Genomic DNA, 15,310 nt, shown 5'->3' on the forward strand with positions numbered 1-15,310 from the left:
TTAAGATCATAGTAGATAAACATGGAACAGCTTTTATTTTATTAATGAAATTAGATTTTTAATGAAATCAGCTAAATAATTTTATTTACAAAAAAATAAAAACTGCTCTTATTTACTGTGGAAAAATAACCATTTTGATAAATGAAACAAATTTAATGCAAACAAAATAAGACAGAATATTTTATTTGCTTCACTGTCTATGATCTAGTTTGACTCAAATGTGGATTACTTTGATATCTCTTGAAACATAAATGGTAAGGTCCTTAAAGACTGAATAAAAAATCAGGTTGGGTGTTCAGTATTTTGGAAGCTGAATCAACAAACTAATTGGAATTTGTGTTCACAGAGGATTTGTCATTTTTCTTCCTTTGCCCTTATGAAAACACATTAATAGAAAATTAGCAATGGAAAATATTTTTTAGTTTGTTACATTCCTATCAACTTTGCTTAGCAAATTATATTTCAATCAATATTAATACTTTGTCTAGAATTAGTGTAGAGGTAGACCAATCTTTGTATTCATTTTCAAAAAGTTTTAAATGCCATGTAAGGTATTATATAAAACAGTATTTTTAAAAAATATTTAAAATAGTAAATTAAATCTCAAATAAGTTCCTCTTTTATATACAATAAGTTGTTGCTTGAAACTCATCTGATTGAAATGATTACTCCAAGGAACTATTTTAGTCTTTTAACTACTACTAATCTTTACAGAACAAGGACACCTATTTTTTTTTTGCAGTACGTCACTGTTGTGGCCTCTCCCGTTGTGGAGCACAGGCTCTGGACGTGCAGGCTCAGTGGCCATGGCTCACGGGCCTAGTCGCTCCGCAGCATGTGGGATCTTCCTAGACCGGGGCACGAACCTGTGTCCCCTGCATCAGCAGGTGGACTCTCAACCACTGTGCCACCAGGGAAGCCCAGGAACACCTATTTTTTAATAAGTGTTTCTATTTTTGAAAAAAAAGTTCTAATGATTTAAATGCACTTACAGATCCCCTACAACAAAGTATTAGGTGATGGTGACTATTAATATAAAAAATGAAATTCAGAAATGCAAACTGGGTTAAAAACTATCTTAAATTTTTAGTTATTACAATGTTAAAATGTGACTTAGACCTATCAGTAGTAAATTATATTTTTTCTCTCACTCTTGTTAGCATCTTACTTTAGAATAGAGCACAGCAGTGCACGGGCTCCTTGGGTGTTCTTCTGCACCTGTAAACACATCCCTGAAGCTCCCAGCCACATAAAAGTTCACTCTTGTGGGGGAGATTAGGGGCCATCTATCTGCCAGAAATAAGAATGAGGGCTTAGTAATAAAAAAATATTTTTGCAAGTTTCTGTATTTTAGGTTTGAACCATTCTCTATTAATTTAACAGTAAAATACACTATTTTCAACACCAAAAAAAAATGACCGCATTTTAAGTTTCTGCTTAATATGTGTAAATTTACATGTGTCACTTGAAATCCAATAACACAACAAATGAGTCCTTTCCTAGAGATAAAAGCAGAAAATTTATTCTTCATTCAGCATCTAGAAAGAAAATAAACCTGAAATGTATAATTTTTAGAATAATGTGAAAAAGAAATCTTCCATGGAGAACCCAATTTACAAAAATTCACATCTTTATAAGATTTACAATGAATACAACACTACTGTTTTAACTGAATTGTGAGTGTGGGAAGTGCTGTTGGGTGGGGGATTCCAGACTGTGAAATGTGTATATTTTTGGAACCACTCACCTTTAACTTTGGGGAAAACATGTTTACTATACGACAACATTAAGTAAATTAAAATCATTACTCTTCTGTCACCGATGATTTCCTGGATTTGACAACAAGGTCTTTAATGGATGAGGAAAGTTCTTGAAGCTCCTTACGAGTCATACTGATGATATCTTCTTGTTCTTTGTCTAATTCATCAGTCAAGGGATCTTCTCCCTGCCCAGTCTTATTTTGACTGACTAAATGCTTTATAACCAAACCTTGATACTTTACTAAAAGAGTATGTTGAACCTGTGAAAAGAGGAGAAAAGTTAACATGATTTTTCTGTAGAACAAAGTACTGGGTTGGCCAAAAGGTTCCTTCAGTTTTTAAAGTAAAAATGAAAGAGATTTTTCATTTTCACCAGGAACTTTATTGAACAACATATTATTCATTGTTTTGTTCCACTACTTTCTGCCATTTTTCAGGCAGCTTCATAATTCCACCTTCCCCAAATTTTTTTTTCTTTTTGAGCACAGAAATGTTCCAGGTGCCTTTTACAGTCTTCCAGGGAACTGAAGTTTTTTTCCATTAAGAGAATTTTGTGAAGACCGAAATAAATGGAAATCTGAAGGTATGATGTCTGGTGAATACAGCGGATGAATCAGAACATCCCAGCCAAGCTGTAATAGTCTTTGCCTGGTCATCAAAGAAGCAGTCTTGCGTTATCCTGATGGAAGGTTATGTGTTTTCCGTTGACTAATTCCGGATGCTTTTCATCTAGTGCTGCGTTCAGTTGGTCTCTTTGGGAGTACTTGTTGGAATTAGTCATTTGGTTTTCTGGAAAAAGCTCATAATAGAAGACTCCCTTCCAATCCCACCATATACACAACATCACCTTCTTTGGATGAAGACCTGCCTTTGGTGTGGTTGATGGTGGTTCATTTTGCTTGCTCCATGATCTCTTCTGTTCCACATTATTGTACAGTATCCACTTTTCATTGCTCATCATAATTTGTTTTAAAAATGGAACATTTTCGTTAATGGTTCAGTAGAGAATCACATGCAGAAATACTGTCAAGAAGGTTTTTCCACTTAACTTACGTGGAACCCAAACATCAAAGTGATGAACATAACCAAGCTGGTGCAAATGATGAAAAACGCTTGATTTGGATATTTTGAGTGTGTCGGCTATCTCCTGCATGGTATAATGTTGATTGTTCTCAATTAACGTCTCGATGTGACTGCTATCAACTTCAACTGGTCTACCGACTGTGGAGCATTGTCCAGTGAGAAATCCCCAGCACAGAACTTCACAAACCACTTTTGACACATTCAGTCAGTCACAGCACCTTCTCCATACACTGCACAAATCTTTTTGTCTGTTCTGGTTGTGTTTTTACCTTTCCTTTTTTTTGCGGTACACAGGCCTCTCACTGTTGTGGCTTCTCCTGTTGCGGAGCACAGGCTCAGCGGCCATGGCTCACGGGCCTAGCCACTCCACGGCATGTGGGATCTTCCCGGACTGGGGCACAAACCCGCGTCCCCTGCATCGGCAGGCAGACTCTCAACCACTGTGCCACCAGGGAAGCCCGTTTTTGCCTTTCTTGAAATAATAAAGCATAATATGCTGAAAATGTTGCTTTTTTCCTCCCATCTCCAATATTAAAATGGCTACACAAGAATTCACCAATTTTGATGTTTTCTTTTTAACAGCACACTGATATGACAGCTGTCTTAATACAATCTAACAAAATTGTTTCAAATAAAGGTAAAGACAACTGACTGCTACTGGAGCCATCTTATGGAAAAAACCAAAGGAACTTTTTGGCCAACCCAATACATTGACAGTCTTCATCTCTACAAATTACTGGCCATAGAATTAGAAAGCTGAATCTAGCAAGGTCCTTGCTCTCAAGGAATTTACAGTTTGGGGGAGATAAAACATGAACACAGATCATTTTTTTTTTTTTTTTTTTTTTTTTTGCGGTACGCGGGCCTCTCCCGCTGCGGAGCACAGGCTCTAGATGCGCAGGCTCTGCGGCCATGGCTCACGGGCCCAGCCGCTCCCCGGCATGTGGGATCTTCCCGGACCGGGGCACGAACCTGTGTCCCCTGCATCGGCAGGCGAACTCTCAACCACTGCGCCACCAGGGAAGCCCAACACAGATCATTTTAATGTAAGTTGACTGAGCTAGCTTCTGTCACCAAAGATACAGTCAAAGTGATATGGAAGTTCAAAGAAGCCAATTTACCTTTAGCTGAAGAGTTTCTCAGATGAATTTGTGCAGGATAAGAATTTTTGAGCTGGTCCTTAAAGGACGGGTTAAACCTGCATAAACTGAAATGGAAGACTGAACATTATTATTTCTCTTCCAAAAGCTTAATTTCCAGATTCAGAATATTCCTTACCATGGATCTTACAGGATCCTGAAAGATTCCTGAGCTATGCTGAGTTTTAAAAATCAACCTCCTTATTCACTGTTTCCATTCTTGGAAGCAGGAAGATGATGTTAATGGTTTGTGTCTTAGTGTTCACAGTGATTCACATCTATCCATTCAAAATATTCAGAATCTAAAAGCTATAAAAGTTTCAAGTGCACTGAAAATGTAATACCTCTGGAATTTTACTATTCAGAAAAGCAATGATCTGTGGGACACATCTTCCAGGTGCGTGGAGCATGCTGTGGGTTGAGAACTGAAACAACAGAACTGATGTGAGATGCAGAATGAGAGCAGGGTCTTCTGTGACTTTTAGCTGTTCAGCCAGTGCCTGTCGATGCTGGAACAGTATCTGCCTAAATAAAAATAAAATAACATAAATACGTTATCATATTTTAACAAGTTCTCACCAACTTCAGTTCTTCTCTTCTGTTTTCATTTTTAGCATCTCTAGTTTAATTACTCTAGTTCCATGACAATTTTAAAGGTCCTTTTAGGGGATACAGACACACATAATCCTAAACAGCATGGACAAACTAATATGCTAGAATATGACAGAAAAACATATATATATATATGGAGCAGGGATACTCAAAGTATGCTTTTTATTTTGAATTGTTGGGGATCAAACAGATGTGCATTGGATTAAATAAGCTTTCCTATAAAGAAGGTCTTAAAGCTAATAAGAAGTTCCCAGGCTTGATCAATTATGGGATTAGCAACTCTGCTACCTTATTCTATTGGGTCAGAAAGAGACACCTAAGGATATGAAGACTGACTATGACTGAAGGTCTACAGCCACTTAGACACAACAGTTCTCTATGCAAGATTCAGATAGACTGCAATTTCAGATACGAAATTTCAGACATTAATTCAATGTTACCTTTCCCTTTTTTTGTCTCCCCTTTTCACCATAATATCACAAGCTTCTGCTGCAGAATCCAGACAAGAAAGAAAGTCTTCTATGCTCTGAAAAGGTATTTAATACCATGATTTACTTTTATAAAACAGGTTGCCTAAAGAAAAGCAGTCACTTAATACCGTTTTATAATTTTACACCCTGGATACAATTTTTAAAAAGGTCATTTTGTCATGAAGTTTGAAACTGTGATTTAGGACTAGAGGGTAAAATGCCCCCAGCGTGGTCTCTTCCTTCACCTGCCAAAGAGATGTCTGAGTGCAGGATAATAGGTTTAGATTTAGTTTTCAGTTATTCTGATAAAAATCTATCTATTCAAAGATCACAAATTCTAGCCCAAATATCTAAATAGAATAAAACTTCACTTACCTTTTCATTCAGAGAGCTATGGAGTTTTGTGAGAGCTACTTTAGTTTCTTCTGATAATTTACTTAGAATTTTTTTTCTTACCTATAGGGCAAAAGAAATTCCTTTGGAATTGTGTCTTTGACATGTACTGGATATAAGTTTAAACAAAGCAAAACAAAAAATGAGTATTTACTATTGTAACAGAATGCTGAGTGAAATTTATCTTTGTTCTTATATTTTAGACCACAAACTAGGGATAAAAATATGCTAAAACACTCTAAAATCAGAATGCTAGTCCACAGTCAGTCAAAGACGCTAGATGCAGCCGCTACTCCTCCCATCTGCTCCAGCAGTATAAGAAGAATGAGAAACAGAGAGTGCATGAGTGAATGAGCACATACACACCATTCATCGCGCAAGAAAAAGAGAATTTGGGGTAAGAGGCTGCTCCCTCTTTTTTCTATTGTGGTGGGAAGAGTGTTTTTCTCTAAGGCCAAGTGAGGGGGCCCCACTCATAAAGATCCAGAAGGCCATAAAGTTCCAGGATGCCTATAAGCGAGGGGACCTGAACCACAGAAGTATGGATGCTTGTTATACTGTCTGGTGTGTGGAACCTTTTCAGCACCCCTCTCCACACAGCTGTGCTTTGTGAAGTTTGGTGGCATTCTTGACCAGAGTCTTAGGGTTCCTTCTAGTGCAAAATTTCTGGAGGAGGCCTTATTGGAATGGCTTGGCCAGCAGGCCCTGAAAATTACAGTATGTCTTAGAAGATTGGACCAACCTATTGACTCCTACCCCATGTTACAGCAATCCTCCTGTGGCCCTTAAAGGGCATGGGAAGGACCTCAGGTACTTCCCACAGCAGAGGCTGGCATGCAGGCAGGTACATGGAACTATCCAAGCAGTTGAGAATCACTGCTCAATGCAAAGAATGGGAGGGAAACAGTACCTTGCTGGGGTAGGAGAGATAAATGGACCTTTATCTGGAGGTTTACGGGGAGTACTTGCTATGAGAAGGAGTCACATGATACTAAAAACATCCCCACAAAACAACATATTCCCACCTATGCAACAAAGGCCACATCACGAGAAGCCACAAGCATTAGACTGATTTGGTTTGACCTAGATCAATGCCAGTGATATGCAGTCAGTCTTATGAAGGCACTGCTGTCTCTTTCATTCTTCCTAAATCTCCAACCTTAAGTAGATCTAGGGTGAGGGAGAAGAGGAGGAGGAGTCCTAGGGATAGGCCATACCTTTCCTCCTGTAGGCAACTGGGAGCCATGGCTCCACCTTACATTGCAAGAAGGGAAGAGATGAGCTTTGAATTTGAGATTAGAATTTAAGAAAATGAACTGGAATTAGTCTAAATAAATGAGATGGTGTCACGAAATGAAAATAACTGCAAAGTCAAAACACTGATAAGGGACTTGCAACTCAGCAGGAAAAAGGGATGTGACGTAACAATAATCAGGAAAAAATAAAGTAGCTGATTCCAAAGTAACTAAGCATCATTACCCTTTTTTTTTCCTTGTTCTGGGTGCTTCCTTGGATTCTAAACTGTGATGCTAGCCTAGACCTTGAAGCATTTGTTAAAATTTCAGCTGCTTTACTTCCAGCTTCTATGATGGACACTGCTTCTCCCTGAAGATCTGCCTAAAGTAAGCCAGTTCATTTGTCCCGTCTCTCCATCCTACACCTCTTTGAATAGTGACCCTCACTCTTTGCAAGGCTACCTGGTGAAATTAAATCCAATCTGAGTCATCTGATGAGCTTACAAAAAGATTTTGTAGGCTACTCAGCTTATTTATTTACTTTTTTCAGAGATAATAAAACGTTTTCCTGTTGCTTTCTGTACAATAATAGGAAGTAGAAGGCCAAGCACGCATGCTATATTTCTTACAGGCATTCCCAGACACAATGACTAGTATTTCCTTATTTTTATTATTACTGTTAATAGACTGGTTATATTACCAATCCTAGTAGCAACTGTATATATATTGTACTAAACTTGAACTAAAAATCTGACAGATTTCTTCCTAAAAACTCCTTTTATTTTCCTTTTAGATGTGAGAAAATAAAACATGCTTGGATTTCAAAGCAAAACACATCAAGAGTGGCAAGAAAGTCACTAACTTACTTCACTTGTAATGGTTGCAGGATTGTCTACAGCCATCATTAATTCCGAAGCCAAGAAGTTGAAAATGAGATTAGTGACATCAGTACACACTGTCTTCAGCAAGTGCTTCGTAAGAGCAGCCTGGGTATCATCTGGAAAATAAAAGCGCTTCATTAAAATGAATGTTCAAGGACAATTATGAGAATCAATGAAAAAACAGTGTTAAGTATAATACCTGTAAAGAACTTCATCCCTTTTTCAAATAATCGAATATTATTATAAAGGTTTGAAACCTCCTCTTGCAAGTCCTTGATCGTGTGCTTCCTGCCAGTTCCAGAGGCAGAAGTTGAAGACATGAATACTGAACGTACCACTTCGAGATAAGTTTTATTTAGAGGTCTGTGCATGACATAAATATATTTAGTTTATTAAAATGTACTGGGTTTATGTAGATAAGAAATTTTGCTTTTATGCAAATAAGGCTTTAAAAAAGATCCCTGTTAAACAAGATTAATTTGGAGAATAGTTAATAAGAATTTTCCCTCAAATTCCAGAAATTATAACTTCAATGAATTATTTTTCTCTGTTTTAAAGTACTCAAAGTTATTGCATGAAAGACAATAAGAAAAACAGTAACAAAAGCTTCAGTTCAAATTCAATTTGGAGCAGCTTTTTAAAGTTAACTTGGAGAACAGTAGCCTATACATTTGTTCCCCATCCTCAGGAATGATAACAAATTCTCAATTTCTAATGTACTATAAAAGATATGTATTTAAAAAAAATCTTTTTATGCCCAACTCAGAATAGATTATTTTAAAAAGTTATGGCAAATGATTAATAGTAACTATTTCATCTTTTTATATATGAAAAATGTAATTATGTAATGTATTCATGCACAAGAATGTTCACCTAAGTTTTTTAAAAATCTCACTACAAAAGCTGTTCTTCTAATTCAAAAATTTAGATGCACTAGGCTCCTGGATTGCATTTAGAGAAGCTTACACATAGAGACTAACTTGGGGGAAAACCATGTTAGTTAGCAGTAGTCAAGTTATACACAATCTCTTTTATTTCTGTATAAAAAAATTTAGCCTGGCTCACTTATAAGGTAGTGCTATTTTATTCTCTTTGAGGGCACTGTGTTACTTTATTTTCTCCCTAAAAGTGAACTTTTTAATCTCTGTCAAATAGAAGATACTCTTCTTCATATTAGATGTACTTTCATGCAGTGTTAGAGACCAGCCAGTGATCAGTGCTGGTGTTTTTCTCCCAATTAGAACTGTAAGATGAGTGAAGGAGGCCACCTCCACACTCCTGCCCTGTATTTCCGACACTGCCTTGCCCAAAGCACTTAAATGTTTGTTGAACTGTTTCTGTAAGCAAACAAAATCTGGAATTTGATGACTAGGTTAAATTTTAAGGTTTGAAAAGAAAACACCTAAATTATGTTTTCTATGATCTTGGTAAAAATTTTAAGTAATAACTCACTAAATTTCTATTATAAAAAAGAAAACATATGTTCTTATACTTGCTTTATTAAGTACTCAGCAAGTTCAGAAATAAACTCCTCAGGGGCATCTTGTAAATGTTTTTGTAAAAAATCTTCAATCTCATCCTGGAACATAAAAGTGATCTCTGGCTTCTTCTTTCCTGTAATAAAAATGAGCCATAGGAAAAAACAACAAAAATAAGCAACCTACAAGCAAATAAGTTTCCATTAATATATTTAATAAGATGGTAATTCATTTATTGCCTACCATAAAGTCTCCATTGTTAGTTTCTGTCACCAAAATCACCAATAGTAATAACCAATGAAAACACTGTTAAAATAGGACATATGGTGGCATTTCTTTTGAGTAATAATTTTCTAACTTGTTTTCTACAAGTCAATCAAAAAATAATAAAGACGAGTTTTTCCCCCCCAAACTAACTTGGATGATGAAAATAGTTGGAAATCAAAACAAGTGGATAAAAAAAAATCTTTTAGGAAAGGATAATTTTTCTGTTGAACAATGGATACTGAGCAGAATGTCCTTCTTTATAAAAATAAATATTTAATAAAAATCCAATCATCCTTATAATTCACACAAGCTTTTAAGGAAAGGTCTTTATAATCAAGTGAACCACAACTCCAGTAGAATTGAGCTAAAAATTGTCTATTTTGGAAAGGCATGGAAGAAAAAACAACTTAAAATTTTACACCCAGCTAAAAATTGTCTATTTTGGAAAGGCATGGAAGAAAAAGCAACTTAAAATTTTACACCCATAATTTATTTTTGCTCTCACAAAAATAATTCTATACCAAGGAAAATTTGTATGTAATGGAAATAACTGTTAACTGTGGAAATGTCATGCCTACTCACTTACTTGGAAAAGTATGAGTTGCAAAGAAAGCTAACAATATTTCCATTACTAATTGTAAAACTATAAAAAAGTGATTATTCCCAGCTAAATTAGGTTATTGACTCTATAAGTAAAACCTTGGAAATAAAAATAGAATAGCTCAAAAATCAATTTTCACTATGCATCAAGATCTAAGTACAACTACTTATTATATAGCTTTAGAATAGATGGAAAAGTACTATCCTTTTTTTCTGAGATCTGCTGTTCATTCCTGATCTCTTAACAAATAGTATCTGATTTCTCCGTTTGCTTCCTGCATGCATTTTACTAGTTATTAAATTGTATTTCCTTCTAGTAATCTTTCACAGAGTTGGTTGTATATTTTAGCTGAGAACCTAATTGCGTCCTCCATTTCTGAGATTACAACAGAACCCTTTTTCAAAAGCACTGAAATTACCTTTTTTATAGGGAGAATGGTTTTACTCTTTTATAGCTCCTCTCTTATACTATACACAAAAAGAGTATCACATACCTCATTTAACAATTACTTAGGGCTACAGATTTTAGAGAAGTATTTTTTTAAATGCTACTTTACTCCCACTCCTTGTTACATCTGGGAAAACAGGAAAATCCATTTATTAATGAAAAAGTAAAACTCACACAGAATAGTCTTAATGCTAATTAAAATAAGGGTAGAGCTCATAGTTTCTAAGATACTTTTCCTTTAATTAATACTGCTTTATGTATGTTGAGAACAGTAGCCATTGTTACATATCTTAGACTACTTTAGACCGATCTTAAGCAATTGTTCTGTTACAGGTAGCAGCACATTAACATCTGAAGCCTGGTCACTTGACACTTGTATCTCCCAAGCCCATACATAATAAATTCTGTGGAAGAGGTAAAAGAAAATGTCAAATCATCAAGTTTTTTTTTTTTTTTTTGGTGGGGAAAAGGAGGAGGGGAGGTATCACAGTTTCATTAATTTTTTAAAAACAAACATATTTAAAAAATCAGTTTTATTTAGAAAAGCAAAGATGTCTCTTGCTAACTTAACCATACCAAACACTAACAAGTCTAGACAAAGAAAGATGCACATACTTAATTCTCCTGCTTAGATAGAAGCAACCAACCAATTAGGTGTTACCATAAAAATTAAACATGCATGAAATTAATGAAATTAATGTTTTCTACTTAACTTTGTAGAGATTCACTATTCGTAAAATATTCTAATTTCTTTTGCATGGAAGCTGGGAGACCATAAAAATCTGTGCAAGCTAAAACTGCAAAGTGTTCTTAATAAACAATGGGAAAATTTACGATTGTTCTGTAACTTTTTAAAAATGTTTGTGCAAACATTCAAAGCTCTACTATTGGTTATAAATGTATAGGGAAATGAAAAATAAGACTAATAGTTCTAGTTTAGTACACTGTAATTTAGCACATCAGAAACACTGAGAATGAAAATGTTTTATTTCTTTGTAAAACACTCATCAAGAATAGTATGAACAGGGCTTGCCTTCTCATCCAGTAACTTAAAATACAGAGGAAGCATCTTTTCTATGCCTGGGCAAGTTGTCATATTCCTTTTTAAACTCTGGATCAGCTTCCAACATTTTATCCTTTGCCCTTTCAGCATTGTGAAACATCTCTGAGAATTCCTTTAATGTGAAGCATTTTGCCAACTTCACATCCTCTAAGACATTTTTATCCTTTTCGTCACAACCATTTCCCTTATTTATTTCTGCCTTCACCAAGTTTCTCTGACTGCGCAGCTAGAGTCTCTTGAACAGAGGCAATGCCAACATTCCCATGGTCAGGCATTTCTTTTATAACTCCATTTATTCTTGATTTATATTTTATTTCCAGGGTTATGACTTTTCCTTTCCTGCAAATTTATCTTTGTTGGCCAATTCCCTCTATCGATTATCCATTTTTATAAAATGTCACATGGATTTATCACTGGGGGACAAGAAGTCAACACAACTACATGCTGTGTTTTCTATGCATAAAGTGAATAAGATGTACAGTGATCAGCCTCTGAAAAACTTGGAAATATGTGATTGTCACAGATCATGACGCACATCTGTTATTTACGTGCTGATCTGTAAACTAAGGAGACAGCAACAAAGTTTGTACTTTATGCAATTACTCACAGTTAATATACCCTGGTAACTGAAATATGAACTGTGTTGTTGGGACTCTGGTGTTATTTAACTAACTGAAATCTGTGCTCACTGAAACTCTGCAAAGCAAGGACTTCCTTTAAGCATAGACACCTAAGTGTATGCATCTTAAGAAAATGTTAAAAAAAAATCATGCACATACAAAGGAAGAGTGAAATAAGCTACACACCTGTGTGAGATGGTTCATCATCACTGTTGTCATCTTTTCTCCCTCTCTTCTTGATTTTTTTAATTCTGTACTCTCTGGCATTGCCGCCACCTCCTCCTCTCACACTTCCACTGCCCTCTGGTGGAAAATGACATTAGTTAGTATTACCTAACTAAATACTGTTTTTAGAAATAATGACAATATATCGTTGTATTTAACTTTACAGTAGAAAAATAAAGCCAAATAACTGACCTTTTAGCCACTTTTTAAGGTTGTAGTTTCTTTATTAAAACAAGTTTTGTAAACTCAATCAGTAAAAATTAATAAGATATGAAACCTCTTGAATTTGAGCAACTCATTAGATAACCTGCCTCCTCTAAATGCAGTCTCTTCCTGGCCAAACCCATTCCTTTACCTCCTCTTCTACCTTCTTCAAAAGTGCCCTAATTTGCTTATCTCTGTTACCACAGCCTCATTAACATCCCCAACTACAGTACCTCACAAATTTGGTTTTGTCTTTTTGATTGAAAGATTATTCCCCAGGTTTACAGGAGACATCCTGACTCTCCCGCCACCCAAAAAGATAACTTCTTGACAGTAGGGAGAACATCTAACGTCTGCATACTTGAGGTTAAGGCAATGCTTGACACATAACAGGGGCTCAGTAAATGTTGACCATAAATATTAAATTGATTAAGTAGAAAAATACAGTTATCAATCACCTACTGGCTAAATGAAGACTAAAAAAATACAAACTATGAAACAAACTAAAACACTAAATAAAAGTAAAATTGTTACTGAGGTATTTCTCTGCTATTATATATTTACATTTAAAATATCTATTCAACAAAATAGGATACTTTAGTAATGGAACTGTAACACTGAAAAATATTGAAAATACATTTCTTCATAAAAGATTCATTTTTTCAATAAAATGATTTATATAAACAAAGATCTTTTTCTAAACTCTAAGAAGAATTCCCTTAGACTTCATCATATTCTATAAGTTCTATTGCTTTCATGACAGAAAAACACAATTTCAAAAGCACAAGTTTAAAGTGAATGTATCTTACATTTGGTAATAAGTTTCTTATGGGAAAGATGTTCTTGTTTGACATTATTCCTTGAACTGTAATTAAACTATTATAAAACAGCACTATCAGAACAAAACACCAGATGAACCTGAATTTTTAGAAGGATATAAAACAGACTAGTTATACTGACAAAAGTGCAATCAATTAAGGTGGATTTATAATTATATCTTAAAATAACAAACTATGCATGCTTATGAATATTATGATTTATTGCAGTAATTTACTATGTAGTTTTCCTAGAACAGAAATTTCAAAATATTATTGATTTTGTAGAAAAAGGTTTTTGAAGAGGAATCTCAAAGATATAGTGAATTCCCACAGCAAATAAAGTTTTTATAACATGTGTTTAATATAGCTGTATTTAATAATGAAATATGTTGAATATCTAATTTCTTTAACCCTGATACAGCACTAATAAAATTATTCCTACTTAAAAAGTACGGAAAATACATGTTAATTTCCAAATGCAAGTACTAGTATGCCAGTGCTACCTAGGATAATTTCCAGTGACTCTAAATTAAAAGAATTTTTTAAAGTCCTTGGGAAATTCATTCACTCAATAAATATTTATGGAGCACTTAAAATATGCCAAGGAGTGCTCTGAGTACTAGGGAAACAACAATAAATGAGATGGAGCAGACTCCCAGATGATAAAAGACATCACAGTGATAAAAGTGCTGTAAAAAAAAAAAAAACTGGGAGGATAATCCGATGGAGAGTGACTGTGTATACTATTCTGGGTGGTTAGGGAGGCCTCTGTGAGGAACTGACATTTAAAGGTGAGCTCTTAATGACAAGAAGGAAACAGTTACTTGAAGCTTGGGAGGGAACAGCTTGTGCAAAGGCCTTGAGGTGAACACAAATTTGCAAAATTTGAGAATCAAGAAAGAAAAAAAAAAGCTACTGGGGCAGGAACAAAGAATGAGAACAGGAGATCATGAAATTAGCTTAGTTCTCACAAAATGAAACACAGTAAGTAATCACCAATATTTTCATTTTCATAATCAAAAGTTAATTCATTAGAAAAAGATTTGGTTAATATTAACAGCTAAAGGTGAATCAACCAAATAAAAGGCCTTTCAAAAGGTCTGATAAGTGCAAAGTTCACTGCAACAAATAAACTCATCTTGAATCTTCTTTGCTAATAATAATTTGTTACCTGTTGCTTTCCTCCTTCGTTCATCTTTTTTATCCTTTTTACTTGTATTAACGCTTTCTAAAATGGAGATTTGTTTCAGATCTTCTTCAGTGATTAAATGAACAGGATTATTTTTCATTTCCTGAAATAAAACATTTTTTGTAGGCAAAAATATATAACATTACAAAAAGCATAAAATAAAAGTTGTTTATATACTCACAACCTAACTGTTCTTGTTTGGTTTCATTGCTAAGAACTATAGAGCTTTGTCTCAGCTGCCACTCTGAGATTGTTTCTCCATGGTCCAAATAAGTCTCCTCCCTCGCTGTTCTTGACTTTTTGCATTTATTACCAGCTAGTGAGAAATCCTATCCTATCACTGAACAGCTGATCACACAGCATCAGATGCAATCCTCTTCAATTGTTATTGGCTAATTTTAGCACTGCTTAACGGATGACCCTTGCTACCTCTCTTTTTAAGACTCCCAAGGTCCAGTGCCACTTGGATATCTGAGATTACTAGAAAGATAATGAAATCTCCATCCGCACCCCACCATAATGATCACATATGAGTTGCATACTTAGGCATGTGAACTTTTTTCCCCTCTGGACTCATTCTTGATCTTTGCTTTTTATTAATTTATGTTAGGAACAATGAACTATTTCCAACTTCAGAGACTGATTCTTTATCATGGGAAAGAGTTCTAAATCTGTAGTGACAAACATACATTTTCACATTAAAAATACTTCCTTTTCAGTTTTGCAAAGAAATGTTAAGGATGTTGACAGTTCGAACAAAAAAATCACCTTTTTTTCCTGAATTTATTTTTGTGGTTGGAGGGAGGAGTGCAAGGAAAGAAAAAA

The 15,310-nt window shown here is 35.0% G+C and overlaps 1 protein-coding gene across 1 annotated transcript in view; it reads right to left on the bottom strand.

Moving 5' to 3' along the window:
- Positions 1–109: 109 nt before the first annotated feature.
- UFL1 (UFM1 specific ligase 1) overlaps positions 110–15,310 on the bottom strand; it is a 61,352-nt gene continuing 46,151 nt past the window's right edge. The window contains exons 11-19 of the mRNA XM_060115163.1: positions 14,468–14,588; positions 12,236–12,352; positions 9,070–9,187; positions 7,773–7,936; positions 7,559–7,689; positions 5,440–5,520; positions 5,035–5,120; positions 4,327–4,507; positions 110–2,020 (exon numbers count right to left, since the gene is read on the bottom strand). Coding sequence (XP_059971146.1) covers positions 1,805–2,020; positions 4,327–4,507; positions 5,035–5,120; positions 5,440–5,520; positions 7,559–7,689; positions 7,773–7,936; positions 9,070–9,187; positions 12,236–12,352; positions 14,468–14,588 — 1,215 coding nt within the window. The 3' untranslated portion in view covers positions 110–1,804. The remainder of the gene's footprint in view (positions 2,021–4,326; positions 4,508–5,034; positions 5,121–5,439; positions 5,521–7,558; positions 7,690–7,772; positions 7,937–9,069; positions 9,188–12,235; positions 12,353–14,467; positions 14,589–15,310) is intronic.

This window comes from Mesoplodon densirostris, chromosome 12 (assembly GCF_025265405.1).
Source record: "Mesoplodon densirostris isolate mMesDen1 chromosome 12, mMesDen1 primary haplotype, whole genome shotgun sequence".
Classification (NCBI taxonomy): domain Eukaryota; kingdom Metazoa; phylum Chordata; class Mammalia; order Artiodactyla; family Ziphiidae; genus Mesoplodon; species Mesoplodon densirostris.